This window comes from Sarcophilus harrisii, chromosome 2 (assembly GCF_902635505.1).
Source record: "Sarcophilus harrisii chromosome 2, mSarHar1.11, whole genome shotgun sequence".
NCBI lineage: Eukaryota > Metazoa > Chordata > Mammalia > Dasyuromorphia > Dasyuridae > Sarcophilus > Sarcophilus harrisii.
Window position 1 is genome coordinate 320,564,756 of NC_045427.1, and position 23,655 is coordinate 320,588,410.

General features: G+C 37.0%; 1 protein-coding gene across 1 annotated transcript in view; it reads right to left on the reverse strand.

Annotated features, from left to right (window-relative positions):
- Window positions 1-13,357, reverse strand: part of KCNH5 (potassium voltage-gated channel subfamily H member 5) — a 442,192-nt gene extending 428,835 nt beyond the window's left edge. The window contains exon 1 of the mRNA XM_031952690.1: window positions 12,617-13,357. Coding sequence (XP_031808550.1) covers window positions 12,617-12,689 — 73 coding nt within the window. The 5' untranslated portion in view covers window positions 12,690-13,357. The remainder of the gene's footprint in view (window positions 1-12,616) is intronic.
- Between the last annotated feature and the right edge of the window lie 10,298 nt (window positions 13,358-23,655).

A 23,655-nucleotide genomic window follows, 5' to 3' on the forward strand; every position in this document is an offset into this window, starting at 1 on the left:
AACTTAAGAGTTTTAGAAACTGAGATGAATCACATAACTGGCAAGTTACCCTGTCTTTGTGTGTCAGACTGCTTTTGTGTTGAACACAACTCCTCTAGACTCCAAAGTCAGCAGTCTCTCCATCACATAGTGCTGCCTCTCAGTCTTGAACATATCACCTAATTAAATATTTGAAATTATATATTAAAACTTAGGACTTGTCAAATTTGAGTTAGTAGCAGGAAATATAAGTGCCACTGTCTTCACATAAGTTATAAATATGGGAGCAAAATATAAATAAGGGATTGAAAAAGAGATGTAGCCTTGGGATTTAAGAGCATAAAGTATATACAGTTGAATTCATGAGAATAGACGATCCTAAAACAGTCAACAAATATAGCAACCTAGTCTTTGACAAACCCAAAGATCCCAGCTTTTGGGATAAGAACTTACTGTTTGATAAAAATTGCTGGGAAAATTGGAAACTAATATGGCAGAAACTAGGCATTGATCCATACTTAACGCCGTACACCAAGATAAGGTCAAAATGGGTTCATGACCTAGGCATAAAGAATGAAATCATTAATAAATTAGAGGAACATAGGATAGTTTACCTCTCAGACCTGTGGAAGGGGAAGGTCTTTATGACCAAAGCAGAACTAGAGATCATTACTGATCACAAAATAGAAAATTTCGATTATACCAAACTGAAAAGTTTTTGTACAAACAAAACTAATGCAGACAAGATTAGAAGGGAAGCAATAAACTGGGAAAATATTTTTACAGTCAAAGGTTCTGATAAAGGCCTCATTTCCAAAATATATAGAGAATTAACTCTAATTTATAAAAAATCAAGCCATTCTCCAATTGAAAAATGGTCAAAGGATGAACAGACAATTCTCAGATGAAGAAATTGAAACTATTTCTAGTCATATGAAAAGATGCTCCAAGTCATTATTAATCAGAGAAATGCAAATTAAGACAACTCTAAGATACCACTACACACCTGTCAGATTGGCTAAGATGACAGGAAAAAATAATGATGATTGTTGGAGGGGATGTGGGAAAACTGGGACATTGATTCATTGTTGGTGGAGTTGTGAACGAATCCAACCATTTTGGAGAGTAGTTTGGAACTATGCTCAAAAAGTTATCAAACTGTGCATACCCTTTGATCCAGCAGTGTTACTACTGGGATTATATCCCAAAGAGATTATAAAGAAGGGAAAGGGACCTGTATGTGCACGAATGTTTGTGGCAGCCCTTTTTGTAGTGGCTAGAAACTGGAAACTGAATGGATGTCCATCAGTTGGAGAATGGCTGAATAAATTGTGGTATATGAAAATTATGGAATATTACTGTTCTGTAAGAAATGACCAACAGGATGATTTCAGAAAGGCCTGGAGAGACTTACACGAACTGATGCTGAGTGAAATGAGCAGGACCAGGAGATCATTATATACTTCAACAACAATACTAGATGATGACCAGTTCTGATGGATCAGGCCATCCTCAGCAACAAGATCAACCAAATCATTTCTAATGGAGCAGTAATGAACTGAACCAGCTATACCCAGAAAAAGAACTCTGGGAGATGACTAAAAACCATTACATTGAATTCCCAATCCCTATATTTATGCACACCTGCATTTTTGATTTCCTTCACAAGCTAATTGTACAATAATTCAGAGTCTGATTCTTTTTGTACAGCAAAATAATGTTTTGGTCATGTATACTTATTATGTATCTAAGTTATATTTTAATATATTTAACATCTACTGGTCATCCTGCCATTTAGGGGAGGGGGTGGGGGGGTAAGAGGTGAAAAATTGGAACAAGAGGTTTGGGCAATTGTTAATGCTGTAAAGTTACCCATGTATATATCCTGTAAATAAAAGGCTATTAAATTAAAAAAAAAAAAAAGAGAATAGACGATCCTATACAAGAAGGAAATAGAGAGATAAAAGAATTGAAAGTTTAGGACCCAAACCTCAGAGGTAAATTACATCTGAATGCTAAAAAGGAGGAAAAGAAATTAGAAAATAAGACAGAGAAAGGGAATTAAAGTACAATTACATGGCAGGGACATAATGAGTTAATGCTGGCTTTGGAAGCATCCATTTATATAATCACTTAATTTCATTGGGATGTCATTTTCCTTGATTGTAAAATAAAGAATGGGAGGACCTTGAAAGTCATTTCTGATTCTAAATCCACTGATGAGCTGAAGAAGAGCTCTGCAGCCAATAATATTAAATGCCACAGAGTGGTCAAGAAGGCTAAGAAGTTCCTTGAAATTTCTTAGAAGGAGTTGTTCCCAGAAATAGAAAGGACATCAGTGACCTCCTAGTACAATCCATACCCAGAAAGTGATTGTTTCTTCAGCATACCAAAAGAGTAAACTCTAAGGATGAGGAACTCATTATCTCTAGGGGGAAACATTTTTCTTACTTGAAACTTAAATTTAGTTCTTGTAAATTTCACCTGCTTCTATCCTTTAAGACAACAAAGAACAAATCTAATCCTTCTTTTATGTAATGGCCCTTCAGGTCCTTCCCCATGCTAAGTGTCCCTAATTGCTTCAATCAACCCTCATATGATATGACTTTCACAACCTTGGCTGCCCTTCTCTGGAATCTCTCCAGCTTAGCAGTATCTATTTCTAAAATTTGTTGCCTCAAATTGAACACAATACTCCAGATGCTATCAGACCAGGGCAAAATACAATGAAAACATCACTTCCTTAAATCCTGAAAACTATGTCTCTCAAGGCAAATGGTTATTAGTTTTTTTTGACTGCCAAGAAAAAAAGGAACTAGTGAAAGAAAAATGAAAGCAGTAAGTACCCTGACTTCCTGCAAGACTCACCTCATAATATCTACCTTCTACAAGACAGCTTTTCTCCTCTCCTAACTACCATCCACATCTTCCTATTGCTAGTGCCTTCCTTATGTCATGACCTTCAATTTACTCTCACATAGATTTTGTATGTACATAATGGCTTGTATGTTGTCTCTCATTAGTAGGTGAGTTCACTGAAAACAAAAAATATGTGTGCCTTTCTTTGTATTCCCAGTTAGCAAATTGCTGGTTCATAGTAAATGTTTAATACTAAATGCTTATTGACTTGACTTGACTAGAATGAATATTTGAGGAGTGTGGTAACAAAAGGGATAATTATTTACCAATAGTTAGAAGAGGAATCAGGATAGATTTGTTTTTATTTTAATATAATTCTGTGACCTATATAAAACAATGACTCCATTTTTTAAAACAGTCAATATACAAAAGAAGCAAATTTGCTAAGGTTTATTTTCCCCAAGATGAAATATAAACGATAAGGGAAGGTTTACATCTCTGCTTTGGAGTGTTCAGTGACTAGACACACTAGTCAATCACAATGAAATTGTACACTTCTTATAACTACGGTTTATGACAATGAAATGTCCCTAGGTTCTCCACAATGACAAGAATACATTTTTATCCTTCATTTAGTCATATAAACAGACTGTAAATCTCTTTCTGTGGTAAAATGTGACCCAGTTATTTATCAGTAATTTATTTTTAAAAGCTAAATCATGTCTCTTTCTACTACTATGAATTCTATTGTAGAACTAAATATTCTCTTAAATGACTATCAAATGCATGTTTTTATTTTTGTAATTATAAAACATATCTGTTGACTTTAAACCAAACCAAATATGTCTATTCTTCCAAGGTCTTAAGCTTTGAAAAATGTTTCCTTATACATGTTTCTCTAACCAGAACGAACATTCAAGTAAATAATATATATACACATATATGTGTGAGTTTGTATCACATCTTTTAGACACAGTAAAGATCACAAAAATAGAACATGTCAATTATCAGTCATCTGAGGGCAAAATAAAAGAGAGGCAAGGTTGACTAATACACATTTCCTTAAAATGTATTATTAAATTTGGTCCATTTGGCTTTGCCTAAACAGATAAATTCCTAGTTCAGTATAAGAAGAGGTCTTTCTCTATCCTTTGTTCCCTTCTAATTCTAATATCTTCCCTTACTCTAAGATTATATCACCTTTATACTACCTATATCTTATATGGATTCTAATTATAGGTTGTCACTTTCACTAGAAAGTGAGCTCCTTCACTAATGCATTGTTGGTAGAGTTATGAACTGATCCAGCAATTTTGGAGAGCAAGTTGGAACTATGACCAAAGGGCTATAAAACTGCGCATATCCTTTGATTCACAGTATCACTACTCAATTTGTATCCTAAAAAGCTCATAAAAGAAAGGAAAAAGACTCACACATGCAAAAATGTTTGTAACACCTTTTTTTTTTTATAGTAGCAAGGAATTGGAAATTTTGATACATGCCTATCAATTGGGGAATGGCTGAATAAGTAATAGTATATGAATGTAATGGAATATTACCATTCTATAATAAATGATGAGCAGACTGATTTCAAAAAAGGCTGGGAAGACTTATGTGAACTGATGCTAAATAAAGTAAGCAGAACCTGGAAAACATTGTCCTCAGTAACAGTAAGATTATGTAATGATCAACAATGATAGACTTAGTTCTTCACAGTAATAGAGTGAGCCAAGACAATTGCAATAGACTTGGGAAGGAAAATGCCACCCACACCCAAAGAAAGAACTATGGAGACTCAATATGGATTGAAGCATAGTATTTTCACCTTCTTTGTTAGCTTTTTCTTTCCCATGTTTTTTTTGTTGTTATTGTTGTTGTTGTTGTGGTTGTTGTTGTTTTCTTTTGTTCTAATTTTTCTTTCACAACATGACAAATAAAAAATATGGTTAAAAGGATTGTCCATTATAACCTATATTAGATTTTTTGTTGTCTTGAAGAAGGAAGAGGTAAAGGAGAGAGGAAGAAAAAATTGGAAATCAAAATCTGACTCACTGTAAAAAATGTTTGCTGAAAGAATAACTAAATATTTTTAACCGTTTAATAACTTTATTGCTGCTTTGAGATCTCTCAGCTTCATTGTCTGAAAAAATACATTCTGGCATGAGTCATTATGAAGGTAACATCTTGTTCTATAAAATACAGAGGATACAAACAAACAATAAAAAACAAAGATAAATATTATTAATTTATGGCAAGCAGGTGTATATACTGTCCCAAACCTGAAAGAACTTGTTATCAATTTACAATGTCTCATTTTTTTATTTTCAATACCTAAACCACACAACAGATTCAAACCTTGGAATGAATCTCTCTTGTAGACAACTATAGTTACATATTTTTATAAGAAATAGGAGTCCAGACTCAAAAATAAGAAAAAAAAAAAACAGTCTATTTCAGTGCAGCTTAACAATAGCCTTCTTGTTATATAATCTTCTGGCTTTTGTAAATTATATGAATTTGAGTTAATAGAAATCCTTTGTCATTTTTTAAAATCAGAAATAAAATCAATATTCAGAAATTGTGCTAATATTTCATTTATAGTTCAGAATTTATACACAGATAATCACTTAGTCCATTTCTAAAATGTCAAGAAAAATGCAATAGGGCTTAAGATGATTATCACCACTCCTCTTATGCTGCCAAACATCTTTGAAGACTCACACTTTCCAATATTATCTTCCAGGCTATTTAAAATAATATTCAAGTATGTAGTCATTTTTTAAAGGTGAGAAAAGCATTTTAATTCTTAATTGAATAACTATCAGATTCTTTTTAGGATTATCTGTTCTCTTCCATCCCCCACTGTCACCACTGCACTGAATCTATAATTCATGATTGTAGGGCATTCCCAGTAAACAAACTCCTTTCATTAATGCAAATTAGCTACTTTACTGCAATTAATATGTTTTGATGTTATCTGGAATACTGAAAACCTAAGTGACTTATCCATCCAAGATCAAATAGTTTATATATATCAAAACCAGGAAACATTCTTGTTTCCATGACTCCAAGTCTATAGCTCCATCCATTGTGCTACAACAAACATAATAAAATAGCATGTAATGATTGACTTCTGACTTCAAAAATGTAACCATTATTATCATTAACTCCACTGTTTAAAAATGATTCACTATTATTTTTCTATAAAAATGATCAGGAGGCTGATTTCTGAAAGGCCTGGAGAGACTTACAAGAACTGATGCTAAGTGAAGTGATATAGCAACAAGATTATATGATGATCAACTTTAATGGATTTGCCTCTTTTAAACAACGAGGTGATCCAGGCCAATTTTTGTGATGAAGAGAACCATCTGAATCGAGAGAAAGGATTATGGGGACTGGATGCAGATCACAACATAGTATTTTCACCTTTGTTTTGTTGTTTGCTTGCTTGTTTTTTCTTTCTCATTTTTTTCCCTTTTGATTTGATTTTTCTTGTGCAGCATGATAAATGTGAAAGTTTGCACAAGAATTGCACATGGTTTAAGCTACATTTAATTAGTTAATATTCAGGGAAGAGGAGGTGGGGAAGGAAGGGAGAAAAAATTGGAACACAAGGTTTGGCAAGAGTGACTGTTGAAAACTCTCTTTGTATACATTTTGAAAATAAAAATTATTTATTAAAAATGATTTCCAATTTTTCTGTATTATATAGCACTATCTATATAATTAGATTTTTTACTTATTTTCTTGATGAATAGAGATGGTTTGAATTTTTTAAATTAAAGGTGATTTAAAAATTAATTTTGCTTTTTGATTATAATTGTTATCCTTGCAATTATTAAAGATCAAAAATGTGGAACTGAAAAAGGCCTTAGAGAGAGAGCATCTAATCTAATTCCTCATCTTTATCAAGTGAAGAAATTGAAGTTAAAAGAGATTGCTACCCAAAGTCACATAAGCAGTGATAGATTCATTATTTGAAGCCAAGTCTTCGTCTAGAGTCAGTACCCTTTCCTTTAAATGATGTTAAGACTAAGTAATTTCCCTGAGTTGTAGAAGAAACAAACCAACAGACTCAGATATCATTTATTTGTAGTAAATGTTCTAGGGAATGTTGGGATCCTAAATTTTTCTTTTATAATTTAATAAATTTAGATAATTTATTTTAGTTCATTTTTTAAATGTTTGATGTTAATTAAAATGATTGGATAGTCTCAAATAAATTGAATACTCATGTTTATTCAACATAGATTGCATAATACTTTAACAATAACCTCCAGTTGTTTTTTTTTTTTTAAATCAGGGACAATCTAACATTCTAGCATTCCATATATCCATCTCAATCTCATTTCTCTCCCTTTTTCATCTGCATAAAAGAAGAAAAGAAGTGGTGAGTAGAGAAAGCATATGTACAGACAGTAATGCTCACTGAGCCAGAAATATGAAAAGCCAACATAATCATCTTTACACTTGTTTTTAATAAAGTTGAAATAGACATGTTAATTGAGGTTTTTATTTGTTTATATCAAAGCATCTGATAAAAAAGGATAAAGTTATTTTAACAACTATTTTTAACATTCAAAAACTACTTCTTTGGCACATATTTTGCAAAATATTATCATCCATATAAAATTAGTCACCACATCAAAAAGGTATGAATGCAAATCAAAATCACAATTCATTTGTCAAAATAAATATGTTTTATAAAAACACTAATACAAAACTATGTCAAATCATAAAATAAATTGGATGGAATTCTATCTATAAGTCTGTTTTTTTTTTTCATTTACTAAATGCTAATTCAACAATAAGATTTTAATAACATAAAGAAATCAAATATGTTTCTATTTCATTTCACTTTCTTCCACGATTCTTCCATTTGGGCTCTTTTAGAACAGCAATAGCAAACCAGATATTGCTTCCAACAGCCTATAATTTTATTTAACAGTTTTCCCACTTCCCCCACTCCCAACCTCCAGAAAAACGTTAGCAACTCATTTCACCTCTGACAGAACTTAGAGTGACCTCTTGTGGTAACTGCTAACTACAATCCCCTATAACATTCTTTAGAAAATTGGAAACCAAAACATCTCTACATGAACACACAAGTGCCATTAGCAATAAAATACAAATTAAACATTTACATACCCAAGAAATACCTTTATGGAAATTCACTTAATCAAATGTTAACAAAAATATGGTTTTTCCCTTCTACAAATAACCTAGTATTTTTAAGGCATTCTTCCCTATAATTCTAAGAAACCTAGTATATGTATTTTGTACATTCCACTTTTTATATTATACAAAAGACAGAAAAAGAAGGAAGATTTCTAGGGAAGAAAGGGGTGTCCTGGAGTAAAGAGCTCTCTGCTCACCAGTGTACTGCAGTCATTATATAATGCAGTGCAGTCTCTGAACCAAGAGTCAATCTCCTACTGATTTATAAATAAAATCTACTGAGTGGGTCAGTACAGTTCCAATTACTATAGCAGGTTTGTTCTAAAAGTAAGTATACACAGACTGACCTGATGAATAACGCAAGAAATTATGTCTAGCTTTATATTTTCACTACTTTTTTTATCCTCTATCTGCTTAGAATTTGAGAAAAAAACATTTATGACAAGGAAAATATCCAATCACATTAAACTCAGGCACACACATTTGATTCCAACTATTTCTTTTAAAAAGTTGCCTATGATTCCCTCAAAATTGATTAATATTATTTCTACACACACGAACACACACACACACACACACACTCTACACTAAGTGTATATTTTTGGAAACTCAATGGTAGATTTCTTTTGTAAAAATAAATGCACAAGAAAGCATTTGAGATTGTATTCTTTTATTCTAAATTATACAGTAAGATGCAACTAGAAAGTACTGAAAAAAAATCTGAATATCCCTAATACTATTAAATATTTATTCTGTTTCAAAGGTAAAAGCAACATAAGATGCTAAGTCCTATCTCTTTTCTGATTTTGTTCCTTTCAAAATACCTTGACCATCTTAAGAAGAAATTTTTTCCTTATCTTTATCAATATTTGAATTTGTGGGTATTAAACATTACTGATTAATCATTAGTAAGCATAAATAAAAATATAATTTTTACAAACTCTTAATAACTGTGTGTTTTTTTTTACCCTAAACTATGCCTCCCTACAAATAAAGGAATTTTTAAACTTGTCAAAACTCATTATGCAAAGTGAATTTTGTATTGCAAAAATCCCTTCTACTCCCAAAGTTCCAAAAGAAATACAGCTTTTATTGAATTTTTCAAAAGTTTACAGAACTATTGAGCAAAATATATAACAAAGAGATTTTAGAAATAATTTGCATTTGGAATAAGAGGTGTGAAGAGAACACCATACTGGGTTTGGGCCAGTGATTCAACCAATTTTTTTGTGATTTTGATTTCTGTCAGTGGTACCAAGGAACATTTTGTGAAAGATTATGGCAGCTACTTCTATAACATTTCCTCAAAGGCTAAGATATTTTATGAAGTCTTCTAACTTCCTTGCCATCCTTGTTATGATTCCTTTATTAGCTAATGTATCTACATCTTTCCTGAACTTCTTCATATGTTGACCTAGAAAACTTCCTAAGAAGAGGAATACCATATGTTTCCTACCCCACTATGTTATTTATTGTACCTCCTTGTATTTCTCCAAAAACATAGTTCTAGTATTCTGGGATTTAATGAAAAACTTTACCTTCCATTATCCTTTAATGTGTCATAGACTTTAAGTCTGACCTGATCAAATAAAAATAGACCACTAACAAATTTTAATCTTTAAAGAATAGTGATTTAAATTTAAGTGAGGAGAGTAAAGAATCATTAAGAATAAATGCTCAAAACATGTAAGCAATAGTCACTCTCAAACCTAAAATACTACAGAGCTTTATAAAATTGGGGTTTGAGGCAGGAGTTGGGGGGAGACCATATAGACTGAATACTTTAAATATAGCCTTGTTTTTAAATCAGGGAAAGTCTTACAGAACTTCAGCTTTAACATGCCATACATCAATCTCAATCTCATTTCTCTCTCTTTTTCATCTTTTTTTTTTTCATTTTAACTCTTTTTAGACAGATATAAGAAGAAACAAGCGGTGAGGAGAGAAAGCACATGTATCTTTTCTTCCAGTATTAAAAAACCTCTAATTTTTAGTCCTTTACTATTGAATATCTGCCAAATGTTCCTAACCATGGATGATAAAATCTTGGATTATGTTTCCATAATGAACAAATCTATCCAGTAGGATAAAGAAGAGATTTTTAAAAATTATATTATGCCACTTTTTAAATAAAGAATATTCATATTCATGTGTTATATCATTTAGAAACTGCTATCAAGTGCTGGACATTGCTACATAAATGGATACTATGATTCAGTGCTGTGATTGTCAATTCCCTATTTTTTATCTTTAGACGAATTCTTCGACTAGATAGAAAATTTTGTATTGGACAATCAAATTCCAGTTTCTCTTAAAGAATATTTATGTATAATTATCTCAGAATTACTAGGCAATCAGAGAAGCTTGAATTGCATGAACATGGTGGTTATAGAATATCAATACATTAGCGATACTAGAAAAACACTCTTTTTGCCAAATAAAATGTTAGTTTAGCATTTAGTTTTTCATCAGAACTAAAAAAAAAAAAAATGACTAGCATATAGAAAAAAAGAACCTTCCATAAAATGGATAATCAACATAACTCAGAGAGAACAAATATAATATGAATCCAGTATTCAGCTGTATGTAATTATTTAGAGTCTATCTAAAGTCAATCTTAATTTTAAAGTTTGATCAAACCAGAAGACATTAGAAAAAATTAAACATTTGTTTATCCCAAGTTCTCAATTCAAAGCAAAGTAGAGGGTACTAGAATAATAATCCTGAATCAATAAAGACCCCATCATATCTTGACCAACCAGAGGAAATAGAACCTCCATTTTTAAAATTATATCTGAAAGATCCTCTAATGGACTGAAGTGCATGGTGACCAGTTACTCTAACAGGAAAAGAGAAATGGCTAAGCCAATACTTCTAGGACTGACTGTCCAGTTGTAGTGTAGTATTCCTTAACATCATGTGGTTATTTATATCAACATAAAATAATATTGTATGTACTATCAAAATTGGATAACTATGGTTTATCTTGAAGAATTTCTGTTAAATTTTGCTATTTAAAATGACATAATGAATGTGAAATCACTATGAAGTGCCTACAATAGTTTTGCAAATGCAAAGTTCTGGTATTTTATGAATATTTTTTTACTGTGTTGATATCAGAAATAAATATGGTATTGTTATTAGTTGCTTTCATTCCTCTTATTTAGAGTTGTAGACTTTGCATATATATCAGCTCAAGAGCAAATACAAAAAAGATAATTCCAGGACATAGTATTCCAAAACCTGAAATTAGTACAATATTTATTCATAAGCTATCTTTGTATGCTGAAAGGACTAAAGAACAAATTTCCTTAAAGTCAATAAATTATTTCATGATCATTTAACTCAAAAGAAACTGAAGTTTCAAAATTATTAACTCAACAAAGAGTCCTTCATGATGAAATGTTTAATTATAATATTGGCTGTTATTGTCATAGTGCTCTAGACAGAGCTTCAGTTACTTCATGTCATTCATGTCCATACTGGTGTTTTCCACCATACCATTTTAAAATTTTTTAAATATGATTGAAATGACTAATCTCTGATGAAAACCTTTCAGAAATGCAGAAATCTCTAACTCTGATTTGGAAATGATATAACAATTAACCCCCCTCCCAAAAAAAAAAAAAAAACCCTAACACCGAGATCTTAATCAAGTGCCTACAGGCATGGTTCACAAAGTTTAAAAGGTCTCAAAATTTAAAATAAAGCCTGTTATCACCTGGCACTATTTGAGAAAATATTAGTATCATCTCACAGCACTCTTAAAAGACACCTAAAAGCAGAAAAGCCTTAAGAAATGAGCAGCAAAAGAAGAACACTACATCCTAGGAATTCATTCTCCAAATGAATCAAAAGTAATGTGGATGTTATTTCAGTTCTATCTCTCCAATTTATGTCAAAATAGTCTTTATAAATATAAAGAAGCCTTTTAAAACAAGATTTGTTTTAACTACAGAGATTTTTTTTTAATTGCCTTCTCATTGAAGATTCAACTTAACATGCCCACAATAATCATAAGGTTCCTTCCAACTATGCCCACTGGGATTAAAAGCAGTTCTGGCTCCCTAAACTTCATTAAACAGCTACGACTTTAGCCACTATGGACCTGAGGAAAACCTTATTTTACGGGAAATTGCTCTGAAAATTTGGTCAATTCCTAAAACCCATCTTTAAGAAAAGAAGAAGCAGAGGAAATTTTTAAAAATAAAGTGGCTATCATAAAACCTAATATGAATTCCCTGCTCCAGACATTACTTAGCTGCAGATGGATACTAAGGCACAAGTGAATTGTCAACTTCTCTAGCTCTCCGCCCTCACTCACTCCCTCCCAGTTCGCTTCTGGAGCTCTTGACAGATGTAAATGGGGGTGGGTAAGTGGAGAAAAGTGGGGATGGTAGTTTCCCTGAAGCAACTTTCTTTCACCTCTCCAGGTCCCAAACAAAACAGAAAACCTTGCGGGATCCAGAGGGTCTCTGCATCCCCTCCCTCCCCCCTGCTAGAGAAAGTTAGAAGGAAGGGCAGCTTATACAAATAAGGATGTGGATAGGCACAGGCACAGGCACAGGTCTGGGTGGGTGAAAAGAACTCTCCTTACCACTAGAGCGTCTGACGATGTTCTCCAAAAATGTGTTCTGCGGTGCCACCAACCCTCTCTTGCCCCCCGGCATCCTGGGTCTGGGGAGCAGCGGCCAGGATCCGCGGCGGGGGAGGGGGAAGAGGAGGAGGAGGAAGAAAAGGAGGAGGAGGAAGGGGAGCAGAAAGAGGAGGAGGAGGAGGAGGAAGCAGAGAAGGGAGAGGAAAAAGAGTAGGGGGCGCGGTGACCGGGTCCCCTGACTGTATCTCGAGCCCGACCCGGATGAGCAGCTCTGGGGAGGAGGACCAGGCAGTTCATGGTAGTAGCGCTCCCCTGGCTGCTGCTGCCCAGACTGTGGCGGTGCCGCACACGGGGCTCTGGAACTGCAGGCTCCGGCGGGCACAGTGCGCCTGCGCCGCCCCCGCTGTCGCTGTCCCACGGCGGCTGCTGCTGCTGCTGCTGCTGCTGTTGCTGCCTTGACAAGGGTTCAGCATATCTGCTCTTAGTCCCGGGAGCCCCAAACCAGGGAGTCAGGGAGGGGACTGAGGGGAAGAGTGGAATGGAAAAAGCGGACTCAAATCACCACCCTCCTTGCTGGAGACAGGCTAGACTTAGTCTTTGTTTTTTTTTTTTGTTTTTTTTTTTTCTCTCGCCCCCACTCCACCTCACCCCTGTTTCTTAGGCAGCTGAACCCATAACGTCCAGCTGTGCCAACTTCTGCCAGGGGTTAGTGGTTGTTCCAATGAGATATCATAACCCAGTAAGAACCATGGCTAGGGAGAGAAGCAGGAGGAGACAAGGGGGGGGGGGCGGTAGGGAGGGAGAGAGGGGGAGGGAGAGAGAGAGGGAAAGAAGGGAGGGAGAGAGGAAGAGAGATAGAGACACACACACATACACACAGAAAGAGAGAGAGAGAGAGAGAGAGAGAGAGAGAGAGAGAGAGACTGAGAGAGAGAGAGACTGAGAGAGAGAGAGACTGAGAGAGAGAGAGAGAGAGAGAATGAAAGTTCTAAGTGTTATTAGTCTATGAGTAAAGAATGTTTTCAATCACATATCCTGAACACCTCCCTGGACAAGTGCCTACTCCTTGAAACCGCCGTGGCTGCGGTAGAAGCCGTGCTGAGAATCCCTGTTCTCGGTCCCATTTAGATGATCGCAGAGCAGGAATTAGAGTTGAACGGATCTGAAATGGTCAATTCCTTCATTCCGGGAAGACCAAGCAAGTCAATAAGTATTTATTAAGGTCCTACTCCTACTAGGTGCCAGGCACTGCCACCTGAAGATGCTGCTGGAACCTAATCCTGAACTGTCCAAGAGGAAAGGAAGTATAGGGGCGGGCATTAGTAGGAAGTATCCTTAACGTGACGCTCAATTTCTCTTTTGCTCAATCCAGTGAAGAGAAAAGGGTTAGAAATGTAGAAAGAAGCTCAAGGTTAGCACATGATAAATTGACAAGTGAGAGTGGAGGATAGGCTCTGCAACAAGAAGCAGCTACTAAGGAGGTTGCTTATTAAGCTGGAAGAAAATATGTAACAGTCGCCCAAAAGTTACAAGAAAGATAGCCGCACCTAACTGGATGAGATGTTAGGGGGAAAGGGTGAATAATTTCTGACTGTTAAAGAAGAGACTAAGGTATACGGGTAAGGTAATTAGAAGGAACAGTGTAAGACTTTCTGAAACTGTGGGAGAGGGAGAGGGTGAGAAGCAGAGTTATACAGAACTGCCCGTATATACCACTACTTTTGTTCCTGGCATCCCAAGGAAGAAAAATGATGACCTAAGACCCTGATTCTGTGTGACAAGGGACGGAGAGGGAAGACTTGAAAACTGACCCACCAACTATGAAAGTTTGGGAATTAAACTGTCCACTGCCCCTACTCAATCAAACCAAGGAGTCAGGACGGTTCGAGTTAAATGTTCTGTAGTCTTCCTGATCTGCTCTTCAGCAGTACGGAGTAGGTGATCATCGAGTCCCAGATCTGGAAAATAAAGAGGGAAAGAAAGGGTGGGGAAAATGAGTGTAGCCATTCCTGAGCCGGACTGGCTCCCACCCCCGCAAAAGGGAGCTGCGGAAACCGATCCAACGTGGGCATACGTAATAAAACCCAGCCCTAGGTGTGTGGAGAGGTTAGAGTCGGGTGAGGGATGTCCTCTTTTTTTAGGAAGAGGTTTGTTGGAAGAAAGAAAAAACGTCTTTTGTCATACAAGATAAATCTTGCCGGGAGCTGATGGCGTTTCTTTTTTTCAGTGCGTGTCTTGGGATTCCTCTTTGCCACCTCCTACCCTAAAAAAGAGGAAAGAGATCCCATCTAAATCTATTTAGAAAAAGGACTTCTCACCAGCTCCCGAGATCTCCGGCAGAGACCAGAGACCATTTCCTACCGTTGCTGGCAACTCAGTTCTGTGTCTATGCTATCGCTTATTCTTGGGGGCGGGAGTGGGAAGGTTGTTAGACATCAAAGATCCTACTTAGGTTTATCATATTCCCTCCCCCACCCTCCCCTGCAAGGTTTCCTTCTATACTGCATGCGAGCATTTTGTTCGGCATTGATCTTTGCAAATAAATATATAGAGAGAGAGAGGGAGGGGGAGAAAGAGAGAGGAGGAGAAAGAGAGAGAGAGAGAGAGAGAGAGAGAGAGAGAGAGAGAGAGAGAGAGAGAGAGAGAGAATCTTTCCTAAAGAGTAGGGAATCTAACAATTCACATTTTAAAATTTCGGACCTACCTCAAACAATGAAACATTTTAAGTGAGAGTTGATATTTTATATACATAGTGGCTTGCATGTTTTAATAACATGCTATTGTGTGCGTGAAGCACAACTGCTACAGAGGCAGGAGCTGAAAGGGGCGGAAGCGTTTTTGCAGCTAAGGCCCGACAGCTAGCCAGAGTAATTTACTCTAGTAATCCTCTGTAGTGATCTGGCAAGTCCAGATTGCCCCCTCCTGGTGACTTCTCGTGCTCTCATCTTTGGGGCTGGACTCATAGAGGACTCGGAAGTAGACATTTATAGCTATAGTCAATGAGAAGAAGGAGAAGAGAGAGAAGGAGAATAAGAAAGAGGAGGAGGAGGAAGAGGAGAAGAAGAGGAAGAAAAGGAGGAGGAGGAGGAGGAAGAGGAGGACGGGAAGGGAGGAGAAGAAAAAAGAAGAGGGGAAGAAGAAGAAGAGGGAGGGGAAAGGAAAGGGGGGAGGGGGAGTAGATCCACAAAAGTAGAAGAAAAAAGTGTGAAACTGAAAATTTGTGTTAGTTGCAGCCTGTGTTTAAGTATATAGAAAATTCAGAATAATGCTTTTAAAGCTGTTCTGTTTTTCTGTTTCCCTTTGCACTTTTTTTTTCTGTTGATTTTAAAATGCTTCAAGGGCCTGATTAATTTTTCTCAAAATATTGGTGAAGCAATCAGTCTCCCCTCCTCTTCCATAAGAAAGTAAAAAGGCTACCCTTACATAAAAAATAAACATATTCAAACAAAACAAATCAATGTTTGCCATGTCTAAGAAATGTATGTATCATTCTGAAGTTTGGAACCATTATCCCTTTGTCAAGAGACAAAATAAATGTTTCATGTTTCATCCTGTGTCCCTAGTGTCTTGATTGGTCTTTGTATTGATTAGAATCCTTGAGTTTTTAAAAGTTGTTCTACTTTGCAATGCTTTGCCAATATGAAAAATGGCCCAAATCTTGTTTACTTCCCTTTAAATTATTCAGACAAATCTTCTCAGATTTTTCTAAAATCATTCCTTTTTTCAATTCTCAAGGCTCAATAATTCCATTATACACCTTAATTTGCTCAAGTCATTACTCAATTGATGGGTACCTCCTTTGTTTCTATTTCTACTAAAACAAAAGGAACTACTTTAAGTATTTTGTATAAATGGTCTTTTCCTCTTTCTTTGATCACTTTGACAGCTAGTTCTTATTATACTGGTATCTCTAGATCAAAAGATATACCTAATTTATTAACTTTTTAAATATAGTTCCAAATTGCTTTCCACAATTTCTGGATCAATTGACAGATCCAATAAAAGTGCACCAATGTGCACACTTCCCGACACACTTCCAACAATTGTCATTTTCTTTTTTTGTAATCTTTGTCAATATGATAGTTGTGAAATGGAACCTCAGTTATTTGAACTTAAAATTTATTTGCATTTCAAAATTATTAGTCATTTGAAACTTTTTTAATATAGCTATCAAACTCTGGGACTACTTCCTTTGGAATATGCTTGTTCATACATTTTGACTATCTGGAAACAAATGGGAACTCATATATTTGAATCAGTTCTCTATGTGCCCTAAGTTTTTATCAGAAAATCTTGCTATAAGGATTTTCTACAGTTAACTGTTTCACTTCTCATTTTAATGGCACTTATTTTGTTTGTGCAAAAGCATTTACGTTTTATATAATCAACTTGTTCATTTTGCCATGCTCCCCTCTACTCCTTATCTACTCATGAAATCTTCCCCTAATTGCAAAAGATCTTTTCTTCCTTTCTCCTCCAATTTACTTATAATTTGATTTTTTTATATCCAGAACATATCCATTTGGATCTTTCTATAGTTTATGTCATAAGATATTGGTCAAAATCTAATATATGCCTGAATGCTTTCCAGTTTTCTCAAAAGATTTTTGTTAATGTGTGAGATCTTGCCCCAGCACTTTTGATATATCAAGATACTCTTGAAAATCTAATTTCCAAGATTTTAAATTAGAGGTTAAATGAGAGGTGCATTCCATAAGCAGCCACAAACATGTAAAAAGGTTCACCTTGAAGGCTAATCAGAAGTGTAAATACCCAAGCTTGCTATTCACCTTTAGATTTTTTTCTTAACTTTCAGCTGCCCTCTGTAACAGTATGTCTCTGGGGAGTCGTTTACATAAGGTTGAAAATTTCATCTGTTGAACTACTGAAGAAAGAGAGGGATAGGATACCCATTTCTCTCCTTTAAACCCTGCCTTTGAAATGTGGGCATCCCAGTATTTTCCAGAAACTCTCTTTCTTCTCTCACCAATCTGAACTATTCTCTAGTTCCCACCCTGTGTGAAAGGGAGGAAAAGAATGGTTTGGCATATGTGAAATAGAAGTGTGGAAAAGGTAACATGACCCCATACAGGTGCCCACTTGACACACACACACACACACACACACACACACCCCTAACCAGATAATAAATGATATTGAGCCCACTTTTTTGACCGGGGTAAAAGGAACATGATTCATGCTTTAAAGACAAAAACTTATTGTGAGAAGTTTATAAAATATCCAGTCAAGATGATCTTTCCTTTAATAGGATCCCCAGGCCAGAACAAGATCCCAACAATTTTCCAACAGTTTATTTTTCTCTATCACTTTATTTTTCTCTCTGCAAACCCTACTGGTCATTGCCCTTCCCTATGGCTTTACATTCACAACAATGAAGCATACAAATCAGAATCACATGCTGAGCATTTCTCCTCGAGCCACAAAGGACTCTGTCCAAACCTCTCTGCCCTTGCTCTCTTCTATCTCCTCCCAAGATTTCCACTTTTCTTGTCTTTTAAAATGCAGGGAGAGCAGACTATCTTTCCCCAGGATAATTACTTCAATTCTATATCCAGAGACTCATGTAAACAGATAGTAGACTTAATTTCTGCTACCAGAAACTGATTTCCAATATCCTGCTATATCAGTGATTCCCATCTATTGTTAATAACTTTCTATTCCTAATCATTCTCATTAAGTAAATTAACTCATCCTTCCCAAAAAGGACATTCTTTTGGCTTTTGGCATACGCAAAATATATTACCAGCTACTTACAGAAATTGTCTATTTTATTCCTTCTTTAAATATAACTAAAGTAATATTTGTCTATTTTCTGGATTTATTAATAATCATATAAATATATTGGTTTATAAAGGATTATAAATGTCCTTTTGAATCAATTATGTTTTATGATAGAATTATAGACTTTAAAAGATTTTGGAAATTATCTACTTTAACCCACAAACAGCATGAAGTAGCACTAGAGCACTTGAGTTGGGAAGATTTGAGTTCAAATCTTGTTTCAGACATTAGTGCTGTGACCCATAAAAGTTTTTTACCCTTTCTGTCACAATTTCCTTAACTTTAAAATGGGATGAGTGAATTTTAGCTCTTAAATTCATGAACCTATTTTTAGTATATGAATTCTGTTATAAGCCCTTTACTTTTTTTCTATCTCCTATGAATTCAGCTTTCATTTCTATGCAGGTAATTCTGAGATGCACATATCAAACTACTATCTCTCTCCTGAGTTCCAGTCTTGCATTCAAATGTTTATTCAACATTTTCCACTGGAATTTCCAGTAGACATTTCAAATGTGACATAGGATCATAGAATTGTATAGAGAACTGGAAGGAACCACAAAGGCCATCTAATCCAATTCTCTCATTTTACAGATAAGGAAAGTGAAGTCACATAAACAATAAGCATGATTAGAGAGCCAGTACCATTTTCTGGTTATCTAGGCTTCCTGACTCATCCCCCAAGTTTCCTTTTTCTGTTGTCCACCATTATACCAATCCCTCAAGTATCATCCTTTGTTAAGATCGTGTATTTTAAGATCAGCACGAGACAGGAATTCAGGTTAGGGGAAAATCGTCAGTCTTTATTCTCAGTGAAGAAGGATCGGAGGTGGAAGAGAATCGGCGATAGCAATGTGTGCAGCTGAGTCAAGAAGCTAGCTCGACCAGCAGCCACACAACCAGCAGCTCGGAGTCTCGAACTCAGCCCAATCTCTCCCCACTTGTCTTGCTCCCTCTCTCTCTGCCTCCACCCACCAAAATCGTCATTTCCTATACAACACATCAGGACTTGCAAGGAGAGTGGGCAGGGACCATTCTTTATCCAATCATGTATATTAATAGAGTATAGCCCAATTACTATCTAGCCTCATGTACTTGGGACCTCAGTGCATCAGCTCAAACCTCAGCCCATTACAATCCTTGAATTTTCAGTCACTTCCTCTTCAAATTATCTCACACTTAATCCCTTCTCACTATCTTATATCATAACTATAGGCCCTCATAAACTCTCACCTGGACTAGATGCCACTCCTTTACTCAAGAGGCTTCAGTGATTCACCATTATCTTTAAGATATAATATTTAAATTCCTTTCTAATCCAATCCTAGACTTTATTGTCTAGTGGCATAAAATTCGTTTTCTTGCACTTTATACTCTGACCAAACCAACTATCTATTCTCCCCTCCAATATTCTAACTCCTTCTTGCTCCATGTCTTTGAACAAAAGCTCCTTATGCTTAGAATGCTCTACCTTGTCTCCTCCACCTCTTAGAAAAACTTAATTGCCATCAAGACTCAATGAAAGTGCTAGATTATTCAAAAAACCTTTCTTGATTCCCCAATTTATCAATGTTAGACTTGCCCCCTTCATTGTGTGTTTATTTTGTATATATCCCTTATTTGTTTACCTGTGACCATATGAGGTAAGTTTATTGAAAGAATTTTTGTCTCACTTTTGTATTTATGGTTCTAGTACTTACATGTGTCCAATCCTTTTGAGTTATATCTGAGTCTTCATGTGTATTATTAATTCCTTCTCCATCTTATTTTACAGATGAGGAAACTTGTGGCAAACAGAATTAATTGACTCATGCAGGATCATCGAGCTAATAAGTATCTGAGGTCAGATTTAAATTAAGGAAGATGAGTGTTCCTGACTCTAGGAGTGACACTCAATCCACTTTGCCACCTACCTGGCCCATATAAAAAGGGGGTAAATAATTGCTTATGTGTTTATGAAGATCAAAAACTTTATATGATTTGTCCAAGATCATTCAGGTAAATTGATAAGATATCAAAACTAGAACCTAAATCTCTTAATTCACAGGATAACATTTTTCTGAAGATCATAGCTTTTAGAGTTGGAAATCACCTTAGTAATCATCTAATCCAATTCATCATCTCTTTTACAACACTGAATTTGATGAGGACAATACAGCCTCGCCCTGGAGAGCATCTGCATTAAAATGTTCCTTTCAGATGCTCACCTTTTTGGATGCAAACCCAGCCCAAGTATGTCCCTTTCAGATGTAAAACCTATGAACCTTTTGGATGCAAACCCATCCCAAGTACGTTCCTTTGGAATGCAAAAACTCAAATTGTTTTGTTTCTGTATATAAGTAAGCTCAAGAAAATGTCTCCTTGCAATTCTCTGATATTGCCCACTAAGAGAACATCTTAGTGTCTTTCTCTCTTTAATAAAGTGCCTTTTCTTATCATAGCCTTTTGTGTAGGGTTTCTCGCTGCGAACCCGCCATAACTTGGTGTTTTGGAGAACTAGGAGACCAACCCATATTCCTGCCATGTTCCATACCTCATCATTTGGTGGCCCGTACGGGGATTTCTTTTAACTGAGGTAAGAAGCCCATTATAATTTCTTCTATAGCGGGGGGCAGCTCTGGTTACCCCGGGTTAGAACCTAAGCTGCTGACAGACTCAGGGAGTCGATTAATAGGAAATTAGTCGCCTACAAGACGTTGTAGGGATGAAATCCTGGTTTTTTGTTGTTGTTGTTGTTGTTGTTGTTTGTTTTTTGGACGAATTGTCTTCTTACAAGAGGGCCTTTCGTTGACACCTTTCTTGAGACGTCTAGAAAGGTTACGCTATAGAATCATAAAGTTGTTTGGGCTTGTGGCAAAAATGGGTCAGTTTCTCTCCTCCATCCCTAAAGATTCTCCATTGGGCTATCTCTTGAGAAATAAGAACAAATTTAGTATAAAAGACTTAAAATCGAAAAGGCTTATCTATTACTGTAATTCTGTTTGGCCTCACTATAAATTAGACAAACATGAGACATGGCCAATTAATGGCTCTATCAATTTCACCACTATTAGAGAATTGGACCTGTTTTGCAAGAAACAAGAAAGATGGATGGAAATTCCTTATGTTCAGGCCTTCATGGCCCTTTCCCAGAATCCTAAAGCATTGTTAACTTGCAGGATGTTGCTGGCTAAGTCTGTTGTGGAAGAAATAGAGAAAGAAGCTGATCCTCTGAATGACTCTCTCCTTCCTACTTCTTTAGAGGTGCAGGGAGCATCTGCCCCATCTTGCAGCCCTCCGCAGGTTGCTCCTAAATCGCCTCCAAAGCCACCTCCTTACCAGATGGAGGACCCAGGATCCCACACTACTCGACCTATCCCTCCTTCCCCTCCCAAGGTTAGCCCTTCTCGGACAAGAAGAGGCACTTCCTTCTCTTCCCGCTCTCTCCCACCTCCTCCTCCCCCACCTCCTCCTCCTTCACCTTCTCCTCCTCTACCACCTCCTCCGGCCACTCTGGCCCTAAGCCTTCACCCTCCTACCCCTCCCCCAGAGCCTGACCACATCACAGCTGTGGCTCAGGACTCTGGTTTGGGGACCTCTTCTAATCTTTTCCCCCTAAGGGAAGTGGCCAGTACTGGGGGGGGAACGCTTAGAGTGCAGGTGCCCTTTTCTATGTTGGATCTTTCCCAGATTAAGGAGAAACTGGGCAGATATTCTGAAGATCCCACTAAGTTTACTGAGGGGTTTAGAGCTGTTACTCTCCAGTAGGATCTGTCCTGGGGAGATGTTAACATCCTTCTCTCTACTTGTTGTACCATAGAGGAGAAAAGGAGGATCTGGGACCTGGCCCAGAAGTTTGGAGACGAGTTGGCCGTCACCTCCCCTGGTAGATATCAAGCAGGGGCTGCAGCAGTGCCTGTTGTAGACCCTACGTGGAACTATCAGCAGGGGAGTGAGGATAGAAAAAAAAAAAGGGATCATTTCCTAACCTGCCTCATTGAGGGTATGAAAAAGGGGATTAAAAAGCAGGCGAATTACGATAAGCTTAGAGAAATCACCCAAGCAGCTGATGAGAATCCCGCTTTATTTCAGGGGTGCCTCGTAGAAGCCATTAGGAAATATACTAACCTAGATCCCACTTCTTTAGAGGGGACTGCTGTCCTCGGCATGCATTTTATTAGCCAGTCTTCCCCAGATATCAGACGGAAGCTGCAGAAATTGGAATTAGGACCCCAGACTCCAATGAATCAATTAGTGGAAATCGCCTTTGGGGTGTTTAATAACAGGGATCGGGAGGAGGACCGAAAAGTCAGAGCAAGGAACAGAGAACACACCCAGTCTCTGGCTGTCGCCATTTCCAAGGGCCCCCAAAGCTTGTGCTTTACGTGCAATCAGCCCGGCCATAGGGCGAAAAACTGCCCTCAGAGGAACCAGCCGCCAGGCCCTTACCCCAGGTACAAATGGGAAGGACACCGGAAGAGTGACTGCCCGGAGAAGGGGAGAACCACGGCCTCCAGCCTCGCCCTCCAGGCCTCTCCAGGCCAGGACTGACTGGGCCCTGGGCTTGGCCATGGACCCCCTACCTCCATCATCAAAGCCCAGCCTAGGGTAACCTTGGACGTAGGAGGTACGCCAGTCTCTTTTCTCTTTAACACTGGGGCTTCTTTCTCCGTTCTGCTGGAGCATTCGTGTCCTACTCGTCTCTCCCCCCATAAGGTAATGGGAATTGAAGGGAAAATTAGACATTGCTTAGAAACCCTCCCCTTGCCTTGTCGGTTCGGGGACCTGTTGTTTCCACATTCATTTTTAATTATCCCTTCCTGTCCCAGCCCTTTGATGGGTAGGGACTTGATGATGAAACTGGGAGCCCAATTCTCTCTGGTGAGGCCTCCAGATAATCTCTGTGCACTCCTCTCCAGACCTCCCCACATTCCCTGTGAAATCTGGGAGGAAATAGACTCTTCTGTGTGGGACCAGGGCATCCCTGGGAGAGCCATGCATGCCACTCCAGCCCTTATTAGACTAAGGGATCCTAGTGTATTTCCTCATAGGCACCAATACCCAATTAAGCGGGAAGATAAGATAGGGCTGCAGCCTTTACTCGACAAGTTTCTTAAATTCAAACTCCTGATTCCCTGCAACTCCCCTTGTAATACTCCGATTCTTTCTGTCAGAAAGCCCAACGGAGATTACCGACTAGTGCAGGATCTTAGGGCAATTAATGAAGCGGTTATACCAATCCATCCCATAGTAACCAA